The sequence below is a fragment of the Amblyomma americanum genome, chromosome 1 (assembly GCF_052857255.1).
Source record: "Amblyomma americanum isolate KBUSLIRL-KWMA chromosome 1, ASM5285725v1, whole genome shotgun sequence".
NCBI classification, from domain to species: Eukaryota; Metazoa; Arthropoda; class Arachnida; order Ixodida; family Ixodidae; genus Amblyomma; species Amblyomma americanum.
In genome coordinates, this window is record NC_135497.1 from 107,921,358 (window position 1) to 107,944,420 (window position 23,063).

At 50.6% G+C, this 23,063-nt stretch overlaps 1 protein-coding gene across 1 annotated transcript in view; it reads right to left on the reverse strand.

Moving 5' to 3' along the window:
- Nucleotides 1-9,139: 9,139 nt before the first annotated feature.
- Nucleotides 9,140-23,063, reverse strand: part of LOC144113424 (fibroblast growth factor 17-like) — an 87,807-nt gene continuing 73,883 nt past the window's right edge. The window contains exons 4-5 of the mRNA XM_077646497.1: nt 21,040-21,140; nt 9,140-15,203 (exon numbers count right to left, since the gene is read on the reverse strand). Coding sequence (XP_077502623.1) covers nt 14,934-15,203; nt 21,040-21,140 — 371 coding nt within the window. The 3' untranslated portion in view covers nt 9,140-14,933. The remainder of the gene's footprint in view (nt 15,204-21,039; nt 21,141-23,063) is intronic.

The window sequence follows — 23,063 nt, forward strand, 5'->3', positions numbered from 1 at the left end:
TAGTTTCCCCTACGGGGGCTGGGCGACCTTCCTCGTACCGCGGCTGCGTAGCTGCGGCGTGGCGACGCGAAGCGCGAGGTTGACGGCGATGGTGAGCGCGAAAAGCGGTTCGGCGTGTACTCTTCTCGACGCAGGTACTCGTCGATTTCGTGCGGACGTTGACCGAAGCGTGGTCGTGGGGCGTTAACGGCAAATCCTCGAAGACCGATACGTCGGTACGGGCAGTGACGAAGAATATGGCCGGCCTCACCGCAATGGAAGCACAACGGCCGGTTGTCGGAAGTCCTCCAGGCGTCGCATTTCCTGGGGCTTGAGGGTCGGTCATAGGCTGGGCGGGCGGGGGCTGGGAGGCGGCGTTGTGGACCAAGTGGCTCATTTCGGGGAGGACGTGGGGGTTGTCGTTGGGGCTGAGCAGTCCTTACTGCAGCGGCGTAGGTCATGGCCTGGGGTTCTGTGGCCGTCGGGGTGCCAAGTGCCTGTTGCACTTCTTCCCGTACCACGTCCATCAGAGTCGATGCTTGTGGCTGTGGGGAGGATGGCAGTAATCGGCGTAGCTCCTCTCGGACGATTTCGCGGATAACGTCCCGCAAGCTGTCGCTGGTGGTGGCCGGCGTGTCCGAACGGATTGCATAGGCAGAGGAAGGGCGGTTGTACTGCCGAGCTCGGACGTCGAGGGTCTTCTCAATCGTGCAGGCTTCCTGCATGAATTCCTCGACCGTTTTTGGCGGCTGACGGACGAGGCTGCCAAAGAGTTGTTCTTTTACGCCGCGCATTAAGAACTGAACTTTTCCTCGGTCATCCCGGGATCGGCGCGGCGAAATAGGCGCTTCATCTCCTCGACGTAGCTGCGGACGGGCTCATTCGGAAGCTGGATCCTGGACTCGAGGAGTCGTTCGGCTCTTTCTTTCCTCACGACACTGGTAAATACCTTCAATAGTTCTCTCTTGAATAGCTCCCATGTCGTAAGGGACGACTCGTAGTTTTCGTACCACGTGCGTGCGGAGCCATCCAATGAGAAAAAAACGTGTCCAATCTTTGCCGCATCATCCCACTTGTTGAATGACGCCACGCGCTCAAATTGATCCAACCATTCTTCAGGGTCTTCGCCTAGGGATCCATTGAAAGTTGGCGGCACCCGCGGCTGCTGCAGTATAATCGGTGTCGACATCTTCGGCGAGATTGCGGTGCTCGTAGCCGCGTCTTTTCGCTGTCTTGTGCGGTCCGGCAGTTTCCCGAACTCAGGCTCCTCTCCCTGGAGACGTCGGCTGGCTCGCTGAGCTGCTGGCTCGTCCTCGGGTGCGAAGCGCTCAGGGCTGGCTTCACGACTTGAAGGGGGCGTCCGGAACATGGAAGGCTACCCCGCACCTCCACCAGATGTCACGTAGTGGTGACGGCAGTCGAAGCAGCGATGAATACGGACGAAAGGATCTTCTAAAATAACTGTTTATTGGGCTGACTTGCACCCAAAATGGACTGAATCACTCGGCGGCGGCGAAGCGACAAGCGTGCTCGGCGGTCGTCGAACAGAATGCCCGCCGCTGTCGGCCGTGCTCAATTTAAAGCTGATAGCGAACATTCTAGATAAAGGGCGCAAAGTTACTAGAACATTCCGGAACAACGTAGAATCAGCTTTGCCTGGCTGCGATCAATCGAGATAAATCTAGTCGCGTCTTGCGTCGCAAACAAAGCGATAAGGTGGTGTCGCGGCAGATTTGAAAAACGAATAAACACTGCAAATATTCGCGGCAATATAAACTGCACTGACTTCTGCTCTTAGAGCGTGAAGCTTTGCGCCTCCGTTTGGGTCTCCCTAAATACGTGGCAAACAATGTTGTGCATCTGGAAGCGCGGGTGCCGCCTCTTACTGCAAGGTTTCGCCTGTTAATGGTACAGACGTTTTTAAAATTTTGCGACTCGGAGCAGCATGCATCCCATTTGATCTTCCTAGGGCAGCGAGTGGAGTTCTTGGGTGTCGGTTGGTCTCGGCTTCAATCTCCCCAAATCTGTTTCGTTGAATCCTTGCTGGGCCCACTAAATGTGCGAATACCTGAAATTGTTCCGGTGCGGTCCATCCCCTCAACTGTGACCATCATCTTCGACGATAGTTACCCACGTAATGCCAAATTACTGCATTTCTCTTTGTTAAATGGTATGTTGCAGGATTACTTGTCGACCTTCTGCACATATGTTGCTACTGCGACTGATGGCTCGGTGTGTGACGAAAAGGCAGGTGTAGGCATTTACTCCCAGTCCCTTGACTGGTGTTTTTCTCTCCGTCTTCAAGATTTTACACCTATCTATCTGGCTGAGTTTCTAGCAGTGGTTCTGGCTCTGCGCAAGGTACCCATCTCTTTATCAGCGGTAATAATAGTTACAAACTCGTTATCCTCATGCACTTCCCTGTCTGCGTGCACTGAATCTCAGCTCTTTCGGATACTAAAATTCCTGATCCCTCAACATATCAAATCAAATCTATTTATTTGGGTTCCTGGGCACAGGGGTCTTCTATTAAATGAATCAGCTGATGCTCTAGCGAAGGCAGCCCGGAGTGAACCGATTGTTGACCCCCTTCCAACAACTGCGTACATCACGGCGGCACGATTTCGGATGTACACTGTAATGAAAGAATTTGGCGCATCAGCGCTTACTGCATTGGACGACTTCCAACACCTCCTGTTCCCTTGGAGAAGCACAGCATGGCGATCGCACAAACTTGAAGTTTCCTTCACGCGTCTTCGTTGCCGGGTGCCGCAACTAAATTTTTACCTCTACAGGCCTGGTCTGGCGATCTCCCCATTGTGTCCGCATTGTGCTGAGCCGGAAACAAAAGAGCACTTTCTTCTCTTTTGTCGTCGCTACTCATCGATCCGGAGGCGACTATTAGAGGTCCCAATGCAGAATCTCAATTTGCGTCTGTCTTCTGCGGTTGTTCTGTCCCTTGGCGCTTCTACGCTTGGCCATACCAATGGAAATGTTTGCTCTGCCGTTCAAAATTATCTCTTAGAATCAAAACGTCTACCATCATAAGCTTTCGTACTGCCAATACTATCATAAGCTTTCGTATTTGGGTAACTACTTTTTGCAATTCCTACTCTCTCTCTCTCTCAATCTCTCTTTTTTTTACTGATTCTCTTACCTAATTTTCAGTTCGTTAGGTCGCCCTAACCTCCTGCAACCCCCTCTGCTATGGAAACAGAGTTACACAATTTTTGTTAGGTCATCCCACGCTTGCCATATGCAATCTGCAATTTAAATAGTCACCACCTGGTTATGGGCAATCCCCCTTGTGGGTATGTGCCATTGTGTGAGGGGAACAACAACAACTACTGTCGCTTCAGCTCTGGTTCTTTGCCTAATTTACCTAGTTTTATTTGAATATTCGAGGACGGCAACATCTTCAAGGCGGTACTGTCCCTATGGGAAGAGCACGGCTGCTCCGGCGCCGGCATGTCTAAAGGGACCACGCCAATCTAAGAAGGCTGGCTCGGAAGAGGCGGCCGTGGCTTCCCAGGCCGTGGAGCGACCAGAACATGGAGACGACTACCCATCCAGTGAGACCTCATCGCTTAGTGGGGATGAGTCAACGATCGTGGACGGTGACGAGTCAGTGGCCGAATGGCTGACGTCGACAACGAGGGCTTCAAGTTGGTGAGTCATCGCAAGCAACGGACGGTCGGGATCCCGGTAGTGGCTGAGCCCACAGAGAAAGGGGTTGATTTAAGAGAGAGGAATCCCATCTTGATTTTCCCGGCCATTCAATCACTGCTGGGATCAGTTCCGATTCGTAGTCGGTTCACCATGCAAGGAGCTCTTCAGCTGGATGTCTCGACGGAAGAGCAGGTTGACCAGCTCCTTCAGTGCTCTCAGATTGGTGACATCAAAGTTTACGTGCGGTTGCCCCATTCCTACATGAAGAACACCTGCGTTATTAAGGGTGTACCAAAGTGGTAATCAGAACGCCACCTACTTTATTATTCGAAACCACAAGGTGTTCTGCACGTGAAACAACTCCAGAAAAAGAATGGGCTGCGAAACCTACCAACTCTATAGTGCTGACATTCGCTCCCAACTCAGAGCGCCCCGAAAAAAATTGATCTGGGATTCACAAAACACGCAGTTGCCGATTTCACTGAAGGTCCTTCACGGTGTTTTAGATGACTACGGTTTGGGCACATGGCCAAATGTTGCACAAAGGATCGACGCTGTAAGCGGTGCGGTGGCGACCACGAGTTTAAAACCTGCAAGGCCGATTTTGCTTGCGCCAATTGCGGTGGTGATTACCCAGCGAGTTTCGGAGGCTGCCCCTTCCGTGTGAGCGCTCTGCACCGTCGAATATCCTTTATTGCTGGTCCCAAAACCTAACCGACTGAGACGCCTGTGCCAGGATTAGACGAGTTTCCAGTGTTGGAGTCTGATGTTGTTGCGTTACCCAACAATGTCCCTAAGAGACCTGAGTCCAGCAAGACGCCAAGGTACATTGCGTGCGAGTCGGTTCGACCTCCAGCAAAAAGCGTCCATGTTCCTGAGCGACCGGATCACAGCCAGACTCGACGGCAAGGGGGCTCTCATATTCACAAGTGACAAAAAACCAGCTACTGCGGCCAAGAGCGTGTCCCCGTCGGCATCTTTTGTCGATGTTGTGAGTGCGTTGCGCAAAATAAGGAGCTCAAAAATCAAAGTGTGTCTGACCTTCTTCATGTTTTGTTTGGGGCCCTGCGTTCACATGTTCCAGCGATGCCGCCTGGTAACCTGAATAACAGCTGGTGCTTTCTTTTGAGCCCCTAATTACCACCTTCGCAGCGAACTTCCTTTCGATCTAATATGGATGGTGTTCAACCTCGTGGATCTAATATCCACCGAAAAGTGCCGTTTATATTGCAATGGAACTGCGCTGGGATTTTAAGACAGTTAGCTGAACTAAAACTATTCTTAAAAGAGACTTGTGTTCCAGTATTGGCCCTGTCGGAAGCTGGCCTGCCAAGCGGAAGATGTTTAGATATGTCGCCCATAAAAACTGCAGCATAAAGTCATTTCCTGCAGGAAGTGCCGCGCTTTACATAAGAAGGGAAATTCCACGTTTCTCTAAGCGCTACCGATTTTTGCACGGATGACATTGAGGTAGCGGCTGTGAGAATACAGCTCGGCTTTCGAACCCTTTCTACTGCATCCGTGTACGTGTCCCCGCGGAAGAAGGTAGCGTTGGATTTGTTTCTACAGCAGCTCTGCGACCGCTGCCCAGCTCCTCGAATCATCTGCGGTGATTTCGACGCCCATCATGCCGTCTGGGGCGATAGGAACACGGATTCCCGTGGACGCAAACTCGTAGGCGTTTTGTGTTTGCTGCCTTTAGTATGCGTGGTCCTAAAATTATCAATGTGGTCAACTGGGACAAGTACAGAGAGCACCTAGAACGTGTTTCTGGTGATGTTATTGACAAAATGATTTCTAGTATTCTGGCAGCAACTGTGGCGGTCAAGTTACTTGATCATTTTCCTGCCCCGGATTTAAAACTCAGGAACCTTTGCGCAGCGAGAAGAAGGGCGGAGCGCCAACTCATGCGGAAGAAGGACGACAGGGACTTGAAGACGACCTTCAATAGGCTGAATCCTGCCATTCGACGGCACACGAACAAGCTCTACAGGTCGCAATGGGCCTCATACTGCGCTAGTTTGACTGTGTTTTCACCGATGACGAGAATATGGCGAGTTATTGGCAGCCTTGCTGGAGAATCTCCCCCTTCGAAGCCTTCTGAAGCTGTTGCAATACGTAAGGGAAAACCTATTGCGTGCTTGGCAGAGGAATTTCCAGACGCACTTGTACGTGCTAATTCTGGAATGGATATATACACACCACCTGCTTCCTCCAGGTCTATCGTTCACGGTTCGTGAGCTTCAAACTGCGCTCAGCGGCCTGCGACGCCGGTGCACTAGGTCCCGACGGCATCACCAACCAAATGCTGCATAATCTACCCCTGGAACTCAAGGAGGAGTCCTACTAAACTTCATCAATCGAGTTTGGGAGACTGGCGATGTTCCTCCGTCATGGAAGGTGGCACATGTAGTTCCAGTACTGAAGCCTGGCAAAGACATGACGGATCTTGCCTCGTAGTATTGCCCTGTGTCACTGACCTCCTGTGTAGCTAAGTTGATGGAGAAGCTGGTAAATGAACGCTTATCGTGGTGGCTTGAGGACAGCAAGGCACTGCCAACATGTATGACAGGATTCCGCCGAGGTCTTAGTGCCCAAGATAGCGTCTGAGACTTGGTGAGTCACATTGAACACCAGAGAGCTTTCGGCATTTCCACCTTAGCCATTTTTCTTCACGTTACAAAAGCTTACGACAACGTGCTCAATTCTAAACAGTTTGCAAGGCATGGGCATACAGGGCCATATGTTAAGATTCATTTACAAGTTTATAAGTGACCGTGCGGTTCGTGTACGGTTAGGGAGTACCTTAAACACCGAAAGGGTTCTATCACGAGGTGTGCCTCAAGGAAGTGTTCTTTCCCCCACGCTCTTTAACGTCGCAATGGTTGGCCTTCCCGAATCGTTGCGAAAAAATTGCAGGCATGTGCGTATGTCAATATATGCTGACGACATCTGTATTTGGATTACTGGCTATCAACACAAGCGATTAGCGCTGATAGCTCGACAGGCTCTAGTTTCGGTAGAAGCTTACCTTCAAGGTGTGGGATTGTCTCTATGAGTGAAAAAATCCGGCTTTGTTCTGTTTCCAGGTGTAGGAAGACGTCAAGCGCGGTTGAAGATAGACCTCGGTCACTCTTGCAACCGCCAATTCAGCCACACGCTTTTCCTGGGCGTCATTATTGACTCCCGTCAACAATAGCGAAAAGCTGTCGACGCGATTGTTTCATCTCTATCTTCGCGTCTCAATGTGATCCGTAGAATTGCAAGTGAGCAATGGGGAAACCATCCTTCTTTAATGGTCAAACTTCATGAAGCGCTGGTGGTCAGTCGCATAATGTATCAATTACCTTTAATTTCCCCCTCGGCATAACAGCTTGAACGTCTCGAAGCTATCCACAGAAAGGGGCTAAGAGCCATTGGAGTTCCTCAGGCGGCTGCGAACAAGGAAGTACTTCATGAGTCTCTATCGAAACCTCTTAGCCTTGTCGCTTCTCAGAGACTACTAATGCATCTTGGCCGCCTAGGAGAGACGGTAGCTGGGCGATCCCTTCTCCAGCGGCTTTGCAAGAGATATGAATCGAAGGCCTACTTGGCACTTAATACTCCCTTAGGCCTTAATGTCCGAAGGCAAAGGAAACTTGAAACCCCCCTGGTCTTTTCCGACCTTTGACTGTGAGCTCACAATTCCCCATGCGAGCGCATCTTTCACAGATGGCTCTGTGGACAAGGTCAAACAAGCTAGCGCAGCGGCTTTTTACGTTCCTTCTTTGGTTCGTAAATTGTCTGTACGCTTTACTGCTGTCGTATCCTCCCCAACGGAAGAAAGTGTTGATATTGAGGCGGCTTTACGGAAGTTAGGATCTTGTCCGGCTCAACCTGCTGTCATTCTGATTAAAAATCTGCCCTTCAGAGGTTAGAGCGCGGATTCCCTACTGATGCCTTGTCTATAAGCTCTCTGCGCTTGGTGCAGAATCTGCACAGCAGAGGCTTTACTCTATATTTCCAATGGGTGCCCTCTCACATAGGAGTCAGAGGCAATGACCATGGTCTACTGTGCTTGAATGTGGGCGTAGATGGTGTCTTCTGGAGTGGACTATGTTATACTGGGAGTGAACGTGTGTATGGATTGTGGCACTGCAATGAACTATGTTCTACTGTGTCTGAATATGTGCATAGATGGTGGCTTCTGGAGTGGACTGTGATGTGGACTGTGTGGAGTGAATGTGTGCATAGATGGTGACTGCGGGAGAGAACGTGTGCTAATATAAGTGACTGTGCGCATAGCGGGGTAGATCCGACAGGTTTTAGGACATTATTACCATAGAAGTGACGCTACGGTGGAGCAATTGCCGGCAGAATAAGCAAGGCTAATCCCACCTGTAGCATTCAACACCTCAACTCGACACACTCACTTGTGCATCGTATTATGTATGCCATAGTCCTCTTGACGCCGCTTCAAATCATAAGCGATGCCCTAAGGTCCCATGGACGTGTATTCCAGATTTACGTGTTTCAAGGTTTAGGTGTTTCAAGGATTTAGGTGTATTCAAGATTTAGCCCTATTGGGATCGAAATCAATCCAGAGGCCGCAATTTGGCCTTTTCAAGCCCCACATTTTCTTGTCAGCCTACGTGAGTCTTGAAATGTCGACCGCCCCTTTCTTCTTTCACATGTCTGACATACGCGTTAAATAGTGTCCATCGGATTTCCAGCCCATCTGTCCTCTCTGCGTTTCGGTTTGGTTCATGAGGGTTTAGCGTCCCAAAGCGACTCGGGCTATGAGGGACGCCGTAGTGAGGGGCTCCGGAAATTTCGACCACCTGGGGTTCTTTCACGTGCACTGACATCGCACAGTGCACGGACCTCTGGAATTTCGCCTCCATCGAAATTCGATGGAAAAGATCTTTCACCACGTCTCCTGTATCAGACAGCCCCTGATCTAAGATGTGACGACGATGTGGTGGTCAGAAGATGGCAAGCTGGCAGCCAGGAAGCATGCAGAATGCCGCGCCGAGCCGTGGGCGAGTGGCAAGCGCTCTGTTCGATTGCCCATCGAGCATAAATAGGAGCCGTGCACTCGAAGGAATCGTGCAGCCGGCAGTCAGCCACGAAACGTCGGGCCCTCTATTGGACAATAAAAGGAGACGGTATGGGCAGATGCACAGATTTATTTCGGAACACATTCACACATGCAACAACACAGACATTATATGCAGTCTTACATTGAGACTCATCTGCCGCAGACATATCTCTCTTATATGGCACATTTTTGAACATAGGAACTTCATACAAGGCGGAACACAAAATACCTCTGGCCGCGTCCAAGCTGCGCGCTATGTTTTTGTTCAACCACTCACACTTCACTGGTCTAGAGGTACGGTCGGTCACATAAGCACGTACACTCATTTTCTTGCTAAAAATGCCACTTGAGATGAACCCGGGTTGCCAGGTTCAAAGAAGTAAGACTCGGTAACCACTGTTAACTGTTAGATTGATCGCGAAACGGTGTGTATAGAAAAGTAAACGACAGGGTAGTGTCACAAAAGAACAGCACACCCAGTCTTTATGTACATGCACACCGGCAATGTGTATTAAAGAGTTTTCCTCGTCATTGGCGCGCGGATGGGATAAATTATGCAACGAGACATACAGGTATTCTTCAATCCTCACACGTATACAGGGGGATGAAGCAGAGGTGGCCTAGGTGGCACGCCTGCTTCACAGGCTACCGTCCACGGGCTACCTGTCAGGGAGAGGCAGTTGCTCGTCTGACGCTCCCTTTTCTCACTAATAAGCGCCTTGCGTCTACACACTCTCGCCAAAAAAACAGAGCGGGCGATGTGGAAGCCAGAGGCAGTCGCACCAGCCACCCCCACGGGACTGACACCGCAAAGCTAATCGCGCGTGCAGACATGTCGTGATTCGCTGGCGTCTTGGCTGGTGTCTAGCCGACTGTTGTGATTCAGTGTGCGCGCACCGCACGATCACGAACAGCTGCTTCCTTCCTTCACTGCTGCGATAGGTTGTACGGACTGATGCGCGCTCTTCACGACCACAGCGCCTACGTCGGTTTTCCGCGGTCACAACAGCACGGTCATTTACGAGCTATATCACTCACACGCGACGATGGCGCTCCTCCCCCACCCCCTTTTTCTCCTCACCCACCCCTACGCGATCGTGTGCTGCGATGGCAGTGAAATGATCATAGGAGCGGTGGGCGCCTGCCTCAAGATACCGGTGCACTGCCTTATTTGGCACGGAATGAAATGAATGGTCCGCACAGCTAGGCTGTTATAAAAAAAAAAAGAAACGGGTACGCTGCGGAATATCCCAAACCCTTCCACTGGATCGAGCGGCGCCTATGTCGTCAAATATTGGCAGTACGAGATTTCTCAACCACTGAAAAGCCTCGAAGCGCGGGCTTTTTACGCGTCCCTCGATTTATCAGGGGCGTCGCTTCAAGGCTAAAAACGATTTCAAAGAAAACAAACAGGAGGCATTGGCTAGGCATCGGTTTCCGGACCGCTGTATTGGTGCCGCGATGTTCTTCGTGTGTCCTATTGATTCCAGAGAGCGAATGGGATCGCAGAAAAATGTGTGCGTGCGATCACGCCAAGCGATTTTCTGCGACGATACTTGAGATGAAGTTCACCTTAACCAGATGCGGTAACTTTCGCGCACTACCTAAGCACGGAGTATCGACGATAAGCTCTGAGTAAATGTAAAAAGAAAGAAGAAACGAACGTTTCAACCTACTGTCCCCCAAACTGAAACCCGCGCAATGCCTAATGAAATGAGCGCATTGATCAACGTCACCTAACACCGCAGGGAAAGCGATGTACTCTGCCGTCAGCGTCGCTTTTCGAATTTGGCAGCTAAATTAGAAAAGGACACAAAAATGAGATGGAAGGATGGAAATCTTTTCCCCCTCTCCGTTTCTTAGCGCCTAGGCAAGAGTTAGCATAAACCAGTGACAGTAATTGAAATACATGACAAAAAAGAAAACGCGAAGAAATGGCCGATAGCGCCTTTCTGTGGCGTTGAGCTCGAAGCAACACCTAAATGAAAAGGCCAAGAGTCGCCGAAGGTGCAAGCTACGTGTGTAAAGTTCCTAACCTGCTTACTGCTTTACGCCTCGCGTCGCGCTGTTTTTTTTTTTTTTTTAGGCCTATATGCTGGAACGAAACAAGATTAATGACCGGATCTTACACGTTTCGAAGAGCAAGCAATTTGGGGCGACATTAACTGCCTTTTAAGTAAACTAAAGTAAAAACTTGCCCAAGCGCTTGAAAGCTTTCACGGAAGCTTAAAAGAGAAAGAAAGAAAATAAAATTACTCAACTTTTTAATATCCGCCGCACTTGGGCAGTTTTTTTATCGCACGCAAGACAAACGACACGGCCAACTCGCGAAGTCTGCTCGAATAACCTGCAGACTACCGGCTGCCGAGTCGCTGAGGCTTAGGTAAAACGCTCGAAGGAAGTAAAAAGAAGGTGCTACTGGTCCTCGAGGCTCTTACTTTTTCTTTATCCCAGAGAAAACATTTATATAGTTGAAGTCGAGGTTGACGGAGCTTTAATTTCTTTGCGACAAAATCATCGACATAACTGAACACTAAAATTAACAATATTTTGCTTTCAGAAAAGCTAACCTGAATTATTTATTTGCGAAAAGTTGTTAAGGTCAGAACACGGAAAGAAATACCACAGGCAAGAATTAAAAAAAAATGGAGCGGCTAAAGGGGGGAGGGGGGTCATTCTTATTCCGCAGTTACATTGGGCGCTGTTAAATTCGGGTAGGACAGTAATTGCAACGCAATGGTAACGTCATGAACTCGCAAAGGATTGCGGTTTTAGGTTTCCCTTTTTTTTTTCCCCTTAAGAATAACAACTCACAATGTCAAAGCGCTGACTGGAAAAGAAGCAAAAAAAAAGCGCAACGGCTCTCCATTGTACATACACATGAAGGCGCGAGGGCGTGGCCAATCTGCGGAATGTCGCATTCACGTCCTTCGAGGAGACGATCTAGCAACGGTCAGCTAAGTGGTCAGGAAAACGAATTACACCGGGCGGTTACCACTACAAGATGTAAAGCTCGGCATTGAGAGAGGCTAGCGGAATGTTGCAGCGTTTGTCGTTTCGAAAAGCGCCCCTAGCGAACACGGCTCGGAGCCATGCGCCGGAACTATGGCAGAAACAGCCGGGAAAATCGCAAGAGTGAAATGAACCAAGGTTGGTGAAATGACAGGACAGCGCTGAAACGTTTTACTACTGCCTGATGTGGGAAAAACAAAAACAAAACGATGAAGCAGCAGAATAATTTAGACTTTGCAATCCGAGGAAACGGCGCGATGGAATGTGCATGGCGGAATAAACGCAACGAGTGTGACATGTTTCTGCGGTTGCTTGCGCAGCTGTGGAAGCGTTGATTTACCGTCAACTGATGGTTTCGTAGGGCGGCTCCGCCAGAGTGAGCAGCTCATGAACAGGCAGTATATGGTATGTTCGCAGGAAAGAAATCCTCCCCGCATCGGGGGTAATTAAGCCCCGCAGCGACACCGCGCGTGCACAACAGCCGGCTTCTTTCAGCTTCTGTGCATCCCGCTAGGCGCCGAGACGAGCAGGTGCGGTGCCTGCTCCGCTAATCACCGCTTGGAATGCTCTCGAGATGAAATGGAAAAAAACATGGATGTTTGCGAGAAATAGCTCGCCTAGCGGCTGCAGAAAGCGCGGCATTAACCCGAAGGAGCAATTACACGCTTGTCTAGCGCATCGTCGCGTAGGAGGCGCCAGCATACAGAACCGCTTGGCCAAATCCCGCGGGGATCAAAGCCAAGAGCCACGAGCTGTACTCTCAGTTCTCAGCAGAGCGCTTGAATCGCGTTCCTTAAGCTTTCGGCCCCCTTGAAGACAAGCATGGCAGGCATGTTCCTCGAAGAGGGGCTCAACGCGAGGAAGAGTGACGTGAGGGGAGTGTTTGGCGCCGACTGTAGGCGGGCCCCCGGCATCGCACTGAGCGTGGCAGTCAAAAGTTTCGGGCTACCGCTTTGATATGTTGAGCGCGCCACACCGTGACCGCTGCACCGACGAGGGAGGTCGCTCGCACGGAAAGCACTAGCACGGGCTTATGAAAGTGCGAAAGTGCAGTCATGGGAGAGCGTATTTCAAGCGACTGCGAGGTGTCGACAATGGTAGGAGGAAACGTTGTGCAATGACCACGCGAGATGGCTTTCAGAATGGAACGTGGGCAGCAAGCAAGACGCCGACTTGCTGCCCGTAAAAAGTTGGACGACATGGGTTTCGGTGCACTAAACGAGTACAAATAAGCCCCTGCCCACGCCTGTTAAAAGCTGGAATAAAATGACAGATTAAAATTTTCAGAGGAAAGTACAACGATTTAAACGGTAACGGAAAGCCATTAGAAGCTTATTTCCCTCTTCCTTTATCATTAATACACTGGCAGAGGAATTAGAGGGACAAAAGTTGATTTGTAGCGCAAGGGTTGCTACTGGCAGCAAACACGCCTGAAAATGGATTATGCCTCAACGATCAAAGACTAAAAAAAAGAAAAAGAAGCAGCAGCACTGACAACAGGTTCAGTAAAATAATGCGTGAACGCAAGCCCGAATGTGGTGACGAAGGAATGGGGAAAAAAAGCGTTGAAGACAGCATGTGGACAAAAAATTTCACATGTGGCTTTGCTTTCATAAAGTATGACCAGGAAAAAAAATACGCTAATTGATGCACAATAATAAAAAAGTGGTACAGGGGAACAACAATGTCAGTAAGAGCGATAAAAAAAATGCAACGCGGCCAAACACAACAAAGACAGATAAAAGAAAAGCCAGCAAACGGTGGCGGCAGTAGTTTGTCTCTTCCTTCACATACATTTTCTTTTTACAATGTACTCGAAATAAATATTGCGTATGTGTACATATATACAATTCATTAGTATTCTGAAAAGCACCTGAGGTGAAGGGAATGATTGACGCCAGAGTGCACGCGGCAACTCTGGAAAACCCATTGCCGAAAGAAAAAAAATAAACAAAAAGAACGTTGGTGAGCTGCGGCAAGCAGAAGTAACTAATGCCTTCACGGAGGCAAGTTGGGCGAGCCAGCAACGTGTGGCTAAACTACTGCGCGCATGCGCAATACACACGTGCCTCGCTTGAAACGTAGCGAGTTTGCATTGCCAATCACAGTTGTCCAGTGCACGGATTCTTTATCCGGCGACCAGATCCGGAAAATGGACGCACAAAGTTTTCGGCCCATCAGCGCGAGCACAATCGTTCACACGCGGCGAGACGTACCCGCATCGAGTACACACGAGGCTCGGACCAGTGCCGAGAGAAACTGAAAAAGGGAGAGGGGGTGAGACACGTGTATGTCAGTTGTGCTCTCGACAAGTGTGATTGGTGCTATGTGTGGCAACCACAAAGTCACATCACACAGCAGTAAAGGCTAAAAGGTGCTGTTTCATTGTGCAGAACATGCTTCCACTAACGAAAAAAAAATATATATATAATATATATATATAAATAAGGGAAGAGGCTCGGCGCTTACACTTTGCATTAAGGTGAGGGGGATCCGTTCGCACGAAGCTGTCGACCGAGCCGAAAACTGGAGCGCGCGTCGCCCATGATTTTTTTTTTTTCGTTCCGTTTTCCGGTATACAGCAGAACGGGCGCTATACACATGTGCTGTGACATGTTGGCTCTCTTTGGTGATATAAGCGACATCTGAGTGCCAGCGCCGCTGCGGGCCGTGGTTAGACGTCCCCTGCTGCCGCGTAGGCGAGCAGCAGTTAAAGACGCCGGGATGCGGTGCGCGTGCGCACGAATCACCGGAGCAACTGCGGCGAGTGTGGATAACGCGGACCGATTCGGACACTAGGAGGACATCTTACTCATCCTGCGAGCGGGCGCATTCCTGTTCGACCGCAAACAGCGTGACAGTCGGTCACGTCACTGGACCGAGGGGGAAACGAGGCGATTCTCATTCGGGAGGCGAATGGCGTTCAGACCGCTCGCGGGAATCGGCCACTTGCGGCACACGGAGCACTCGACCGACACGGCACACAATTCAAGGGCACCTCAATATTAATAACAGTCATAATTGTAAAGGAGATGCTAGCAAACTAAAAAAAAAAGACTCAGCACACGCAAGGGTCGTTGGACACCGACAGAAAGGAATGTGTATGTACAGGTCGATGATGGCTTAGTTGTCCGAGTCAGGCCGGTGAGAGCGGCGTGGACCAGAGCGGGTTCCGTGGCGCTGCCCGCTGGCGTCAGCTCGAGTCGGTGGCGTTGAGGTGCTTGTACCACTCGACGGACGGCACCTTGCCGAAAGGGTCCGGCCGCTGCTTCTGCAACTCGCGCTTGAGGAACATGTACGAGGCCCACTTGCGCTCGCGCACCTTGCGGCCGCCCCGGATCGGCTGGCCCGAGCGGTTGAAGCCGATGTACCAGTTGCTGTTGAACACGGACTGGAAGGTGGAGTAGTTATCCCGCAAGATCTCGCGGAACTCGCACAGGCTCTTGCGCCGGCTGCGCCGCCTCTGCGGGGGAAAAAAAAAAGAACAGAAAAAGGTACGTCATGCATGTCGACGCCGGTAAGCCGCACAGCTTGATGCACTGCTGCGCCAGTCGGGCGCGCCACTTTGGAAAGTTGTGCGGCTAGCATGAGCGGGACTTCGTTCAGCGGTCGGCGCCCCTATACACATAGCAGTCGAAATGCCATCCGCGTTGCCCTCGCAGCACCCCTATACACATAGCAGTCGAAATGCCATCCGAGTTGCCCTCGCGCCGACGGGAAGCGAACGCGCCAGACTGGAACTCTCTTCCAGCATTGTGACTCGCTGACGGCCGCCGCTCTCAAAGCGCATTAAAGGAGACCAAGAGGCAAGGATGCTAGCCGCGGTTGCACTGCCATCGAATTCTGCGGGAAAAGTGCGGGAGCTTTCTCTTTCCGAAGATATCGTCGAGGTTGCGGCGCGGCACAAAAGAGCGCGGGGCGCACGCCCACTGCTCTTCTTTTGGCGCCAAACCAAGCGAAGCGAGGTAATTGGGCTCCATTCTCCGCGCTTCCCGCAAATTTTTAACTCGCTCATTCTAACTCCAAGTATCACGCGGCGAAGAATGCAGCTTCTAGAGGTGATTCAATGACCCAGGTGGCGCCAAATTACGGCAAGAGATCTCAGCAGTGCGGGCGACCCCGAGGTACACGATAGAGGCACAAGAAGCAGGGAAGCACTAGCAAGGATGAAACAAGTTCAAGAACAAATCTAAAATAAATAAAAGAAAGCTGAAGCTAGAGCAACAGCGGCTCAAGCGTCATGACCGAACTCAAGAAAAAAAAGCGAACAAGGAAAGAGGGGTGAAGGTTAGTTGGAAATATCGGCAAAAGAGGGATGATTCCCATCGGCGGACATGCGTGAGCAGCGGCGGAGAAAACGCGGATGCGAAGCGCGAAACTGCCGCAAATAGCGCCGCATTTATCTTGAGGCCCGAGCGCGCACGTCACCCGACCGCCGCGTGAGGTGCGGCTAACCACAGTGAAGCCGCGGCGCCGCCTGGAAGAGGCATCGGGCGCGGGACGCGGTTTGTGTTTACTTGGCTGTCGCTGGGCCGGCCGATATCGCGGCACCCGCAAAAATAAGCAGCCAACCAAACGCAATCTGCGCCGCACGGAACGCCCGGGGTTCACGCAGTGGAGAGAAGGGCGGCGCACGCGTACGGTGCGAGAAATGCAAAAATGTAGAAACCGCGGAATACTCGCGAGCGGAATGAAATGTTATAGAAGCGCGCCGCTAGACGGCAGCGGAGGAGCTAGGCGAGGAAGTGGAGAGAGAAATGGAAGCGCACGATTTTCTTGCGCGGCGCACGCAGGAAGCGGGGTGGCGCGAAGAGCCTTCGCACGGGGATCGCGTTCGAGGCGTAGCACATACACGAAACGCAGCGGAGAAAAAGGAGGAAAATTGGGTTACGTGAGCGGCCAATGAATTTCGCCATGACCCCACGAGCACATACGCGCCGATGAGGTGGCTAGAAGGCGAAACGACGCATTTTATTTTGTCATTACCAGCGCCGAAAGGAAACAGCCAGGGCAACCGAGAACTTCTCGTTTAGCCCCGCGTTCTGCGATGGTAGCCGATGTGGACCAGTGACAGTGCGCACAATATTCCTCACGGTCCGCTACATGCATTCAGCGCCGCGTCCTTCACAGATAAGTATATGGCTACTTTTTGCAGACACTCTCCAAGCTCAATGCACGTCCCTTGTAAGGCATACGTGGAAGCGACTACAGGTCCAGCGTAGCCTTCGTCCCTTGCGCTCAATCCCAGTGTGTTCAGCAAATTCGTATACATGTGCATCTGTTGCGACAAGCAGATGCGAGAATACTAACGAGCACGGCATTCCCGACTACTAGTTACTTTTATTTACTACTAGTTATTTTTGGCGGCGAGCGGACTGGCCTCTAATCAAGTGTATCTGCTGTCGTTACAGGTTGGTGCGCAGCCTCTTGTTTTCTGTTAGCCTGACTTTTTTATACTTTACCCACTGCTGCTGCCAGTTTTGAGTGCGTCTCATGCCAATACTGTCTACCTGTCTCTCGTGTTGCTCCGTCTGCTGTCTAGCGCGCCTGACAAAATGCCTGAATCTATTTGTGACGAATGTGACGTCCCCAGAAAGGATTAACGATGGTTACTTACTTTGCTGCGAATGCTCAGGGCATTTTCGCGTCAGTCACACTTGTTCTGGTGTAACCAAGAAAAAAATTTCGGTCCATAGATGATTTTCAGAAGTCCTGGCGCTACCCTTCGTGTCGAAATGCAAAGCCTAGCTCCGGTATGCCCGAGGAACAGGATGCTTCATTCGCCACTATGCTCCCTGACATCAGGAAAAAGCTTGATGAACTACTTCCGCTTATGCAAACTGTAGGCGAAGTAGAGGCATCGGTCAAGCTGCTATCAGCCAAGTATGACGATGTTCTCGCGAATCTCTCCAAGCATGACGGTCAGATAAAGACATAGCCAAAGTGGCTAAAATTGAAGCTTCCTGCACTAGTCCCGACGTACAGGCCATCCGCGCCGCAGTTAATGATCTGAAGTACTACAGCAGAAAGCTGAACACTGAAGTTCATGGCATCAAGGAAGAAAAAAGATGAATCGCTCATGGACAAACTTAACGACATCGCGTCAAAATTGAAACTTGCCCCTCTAACCGAACAAACTGTCTCCGCTATTCATAAACTTCCGTCAAGGAACAACAAAACGCCAGGAATAATCGTTCGTTTTAATCACCAATCAACAAAGGACAAATGGCTCGAAAAAAACAACGAAATGCTTTTCATTCAGCCAGATGCTTTCATGTTGGAAAACCTGACTGCACAGAGCCGAATGCTGCTGAAGACTGCTAAGGAATGGGTACGTGTCAATGATTTTCGCTTTGCATGACATCTCATAATGTCATCTTTAAGTCCTTTCGTAACCGGCTTACAAAAGAACCACGTCAGGCAAGAGCCTCATATTTTGAAGCGAATTTTCTCGTGTGCCAAAACGATAGCTGCAAATTATGGCACAAGCTAAATGATTTAATGAATCGGGACTCGAGGGCAACACCCGAAATCCACATTGTTGTGAACGGCGTAGAGATCAGTGCTGATGCACTTCCCGGTTGTTTTAATGATCATTTCAGTCCTAATGGTCACCAAACTGCTAGTGTGAATGCATGCCGTTATATTAATGCACACTGCACAGAATCCATCTTTCTTCACCCTACAAACGAAGGTGAATTAACAATGCTTTTCAAAGAACTGAGCAACAGTACTGCCCGTGATGTAGATGACCTGCAAATCGGGCCCTTGAGGTATGTCCTTGACCTAATTTTACCTGTTCTTGTTCATGTTTACAATATTTGTCTTTCATCAGGCCAATTTCCAAAAAGAATGCAGGTGGCAAAGGTGCTAGCCCTTTTCAAAAAAAGGTGACAAAGCTCAAATTTCAAACTATAGGCCCATCTTCATACTTCCAATTTTTTCCAAAGGACTTGAGAAGATAATTTTTTGTAGGCTATGTAGCTTTCTTGATAAGCATAAGTTAATAACCCCGCATCAACATGCCTTCCTCAAAGGCATGCCGATCGAACTGGCACTCCTCAAACAGAAAGAGCTAATCCTAAAGAATTTTGAGGAACGCTTATTAACTTTAGGCATTTCTGTCGACTTGTCCAAAGCCTTCGATTCCATTGACCATAAACTTCTGCTTTGCAAATTGTCTTACTATGGCATTCGTGGCATCGCCCTCAACTTAATTGAATCATACCTAAGTCATAGAAGGCAGTTTGTGCATGTCAATGGCATATCATCTAACGTCCTTCCTGTTGTAGGTGTCCCGCAAGGAAACATTTTGGGTCCCCTATTGTTTAACATTTTCGTTAACGATCTCACTAACATTGATCCCAATACCACATTCATTATGTATGATGATGATACCACACTTCTCTTCTACTCCAAATCTCCAGATGACCTAACCCTACGTGCTAACCACGTGCTTTCTAAATTACATCTGTGGTCTACTGAAAACGGCCTGTTAATAAACACCGTTAAAACTGAAGCCTTACTCTTTCAACCGAAAAACACGAACACTGCGTAACCTAGTGACATACTACTAAATACTTTTAAAATCGAAGTTGTACGAACATTCAAATGTTTGCGCCTGCACTTTGATCATAATATGTCCTGGCATACTCATAAATTTTCTCACCGGTAAACTGTCTCCTGTGCTGGGTCTAGTCCGTTCTGTCAGATGTGTTCCCTTTTACGTAAAACTCTTAATATATAACGCACTTTTACTCAGTCATCTTAATTACTGCTGTATTGTATTGGGGACAACAACTTGCACAAACATTCACAGACTGCTTGTCATCCAGAAAAAATTTCTCCGCGTCATATGCAATAAGCCTCACGACTTTGATTCTGCTCCCCTTTTCCGTGTTCTTAGAACCCTGACACTTCCCGCCTTATTGAATCACCGCCTGGTTTTGTCCTACCGAAAAGACAGGAAGAATATAGAATGGGTAACCTTTGCTCTCTCGCTAATCTCACAAAACGCATAGCCCCCTACACTACTCGAGCTCCGGAGACTTGGTGTGTTCCTCGTCCGCGAACTAATTATGGTCAACAAATGTTAAGCTACAGGTTGCCGAAGTTACTACATGACCTTACTCAATGTAACATCGGCATGCTCACTTGTTCTTTAAGAAACCTGCTTGAAATATTTTTGTACGCATGACTGTTTCAATAATAAGCTGTGTACGGCGTTTTTTCTTTTGTTTTGTTTTATTTTCTCTTTTACTGTTTGAATTGTATCTTTTTGGATTTCTGTTTTGCCTTTGTTGAACATTTAGTTTATTCATAAGCCTTCTATACGCCCTGCTGCCGCCACTGTCACGGTACTTGGGGCCAGTCAAGTTGCCCCTGAGCAGCATTTTCCCCTTGTATCCCCCACAACCATTGTATTTCCTTGTTCGTGGAAATAAACTCAAATTCTTTCTTGACCTTGAAGTAATTAACAGAGCGACAGTAAAAGGGCAAACGAGGTGCACTTGCGACAAGAATGTGCGATCAGTTTTGATTGAACGGACCCCCCCCCCCCCCCCCCCCGACACTTTGCGCTGCCTTGTACAGCATAGTAACTGTCGGCTTTCACAGCTTTTCTTCTCGGACCTCGTGAATACGTCTTACACGCTGTCATTATCGTTACTCGGCGAATCTCGTTCAGCTGCTCGACAGAATGCCGTGTCGTCCGCTGGAGAACGGAACTTTGCGAGTGGCCGCCAAGTGACACGGGGGGAACGACCTACTTTCCGAGAAGCCCGCGTGGCCGCCGCTCCCGCACCACCGGAGTCGCGCATGCGCAGCCCACAGCGAAAAAACTGCGGGCACTGAGGCCATTACAGGCGGCTACCGTGAAACTCGTTCACCGCGCAGGGAGAGACGCACTAACGAAGACGTCGTCCCCTTCGATTTCGCAAATTGCCGCTGCTTGTTCCGGCCGCCCTCCTCGAGGCCGTTCGTTTTCAAACAATGAGCGGCAATGGCGCCCCGCATATGCGTTCGCCATTTGTGCCCGCGGAAACGGGAAGATGCGGCAGTAAATCTAGTGGCGTGTGCGCGCCCGCTCTTCCCACACAGGGCGGGGGGCCGCGGTGACGAAGCCGCCGAAGTCGTTTGTTACGGCCTAAGTGGCGCCCAGCGCTCGAATGCCTCGGGGCCGCCCTGCAGGGTTGACCCGGGCCAAGTATTTAGCGTAATAGCGGCGCCTTAATGAGCCCTAATGAAGGGGGCGGGCTCGACGAGATGTCTTAATAGGGCCCCCGAGTGACAGGTCTTACCTTGTTGACGAGCCTGCCGCCCTTGTTGAAACATAGGAAGGTGCCGTTGGAATGAATGGTGAGCTTGGAACCCATGCCGACCGACACCAGCACCAGTTTGCCTGCGAGGAGAAGGACGGCGGCAGACGTCAGACACGCTGATTCCCGCAATTACAAACCGGCTGCCGCCGCTTTTGATTCGGCGGCGGAAGCCCTGGCTCGACGCCCGCTAATATATGGGCCCGCGCGAATTCAGCTACGCTCCTCCTAATCGGCCTTGGCTGCACAGTGTGATACACACGGGGGCCCACTCGGTCTGTGGTGCTACGCGCGGGACGCTATTTTTCGCCTCGCGGCGGTCGCTGTTGCGACGCGTGCGCTCTGGCGACATGCAAATTGAACGCCGGCAAGGATGAGCGGCGCGGTAGCACGCAACATCCGCTCCATTAGGGAACCAGGCAGCTCCATTACGCGCGCATACATGAAAGTTTTAAGGCAGTACCAACGTCGTAAACGCAGGAGGCGCGCGCGAGGTAGATTGCCCCTCGCTCGGCTGTCCATTTCAACAAAACCAAACAGAGTTCTTGCCTAAAACGCCGAGGGAATCGAGCCTCGTCAAGTCGAGAACGTTGCCGCCATTCAGCGCTGTTTGTTTATTGTGCAATCTTTCTGAAAGGCCCCGAACGTTCGTGCGGCCCGACCATCGCGCCGCCGGAATACGAGGTGCAGGAGCGCGGGCGCACGTTGGCTGGTGTAACGAGGAAACAACAAGGAACCTGGCGCGCTGCGCAAACAGGCCCAAGGAAAGGCAAACACAGCGCTGCTAGCTTGCGTTCGAGGCGTGTTTTCGTCAAGCTGCTCTTCGCGCTCCACATTATATGCACGGCTGTGTTTTTTGCGAGCGAAGATGGCCGAGGAAACAGCCACGGCGGCGGTTTCGCATGTGCGGTGCAACTGCCCAATCAGGCTGCCAATTTTCCGCCCGCGTCTTCCCTCGCCTAGTCTGTTAAGTTCGCAGCGCCCTCCACGAACCTCTCACTGAGAATAGAGACTCGTAATGCCTTTGCGAGCAAACGTCCCCATCCCTGCAGAATCTTACTGTGAGCCAGGCTTGTTACGTCACTCATGTGACTATGCATGTTCTTCACGCGCTACGGGGATGCCGAACCACAGTCCACTCATTGGGAAAAGATAAGAAAGCATTTAAAAAAAAAATGAAAGCAACAGGGTTGGCAACGCTGAAGCGCTCAAGTACACTTTGGCGAACAAATCTAATCCCTTTGCATCTATGGCGCGCATTGGTTGAGATTTAATGGTTTACTGTGTAATTCGCACAATGAGAATTAATCTGCATCTGTCTACTCCAACGGCAATGGGAAATTATCTTTTCTTCCCGATATCGCGTCCCATGTACTTTTGACTGAGGGTGTACGTGTGGAGAATCTCCCAGCACGATGCGATTTCCCCGCCTGATGACCGCTAACGTCACGCGCGTTTACTGCGCGGCAAATCTTTTTGCGCGGACGCAGGCAGTTGACTGTTGGTGTCAACGGGACAACTCAGGACTTTCCTGCGAAATGACGAGGGGGAGATCTCTCGGTTTTCGGCCATCGCACCGGGGCCGGAAGACTGGCGCCAGCTTGCACGGCCGCCTCGCAACCAGGCGGAAAAAGACCCAGCGTGAGCGACAAGGTGAGTATAAAACACCCATGGGGGGGGTGGAGGAGGTGCGACTGCAAAGCAGCGCATGTGGATGCAGCGCGGCAGATATGCTGACGGGCCGTATACACGTCGCTAATCTGGTTTAACAGCCCCGCGCGGATCCAATCGTGCCCTGGCGGCCTGCCACGCAGGGCGAGAGAGGCAAGGCGGAGTTATGTGCGCCATGCGCAACGCACCCCCGAGAAAGGTGCCTCGAGACGGTCACGTCGACGCGACGTTGCAGGAACGCGAACGTCAGCACGAGCCTCAGCGGGTGTTATATATTTTCCGAGCGTCGCACCCGAGAGTGACGCCCAACGAGCAGCGCGCTACGGGCCTGGAAA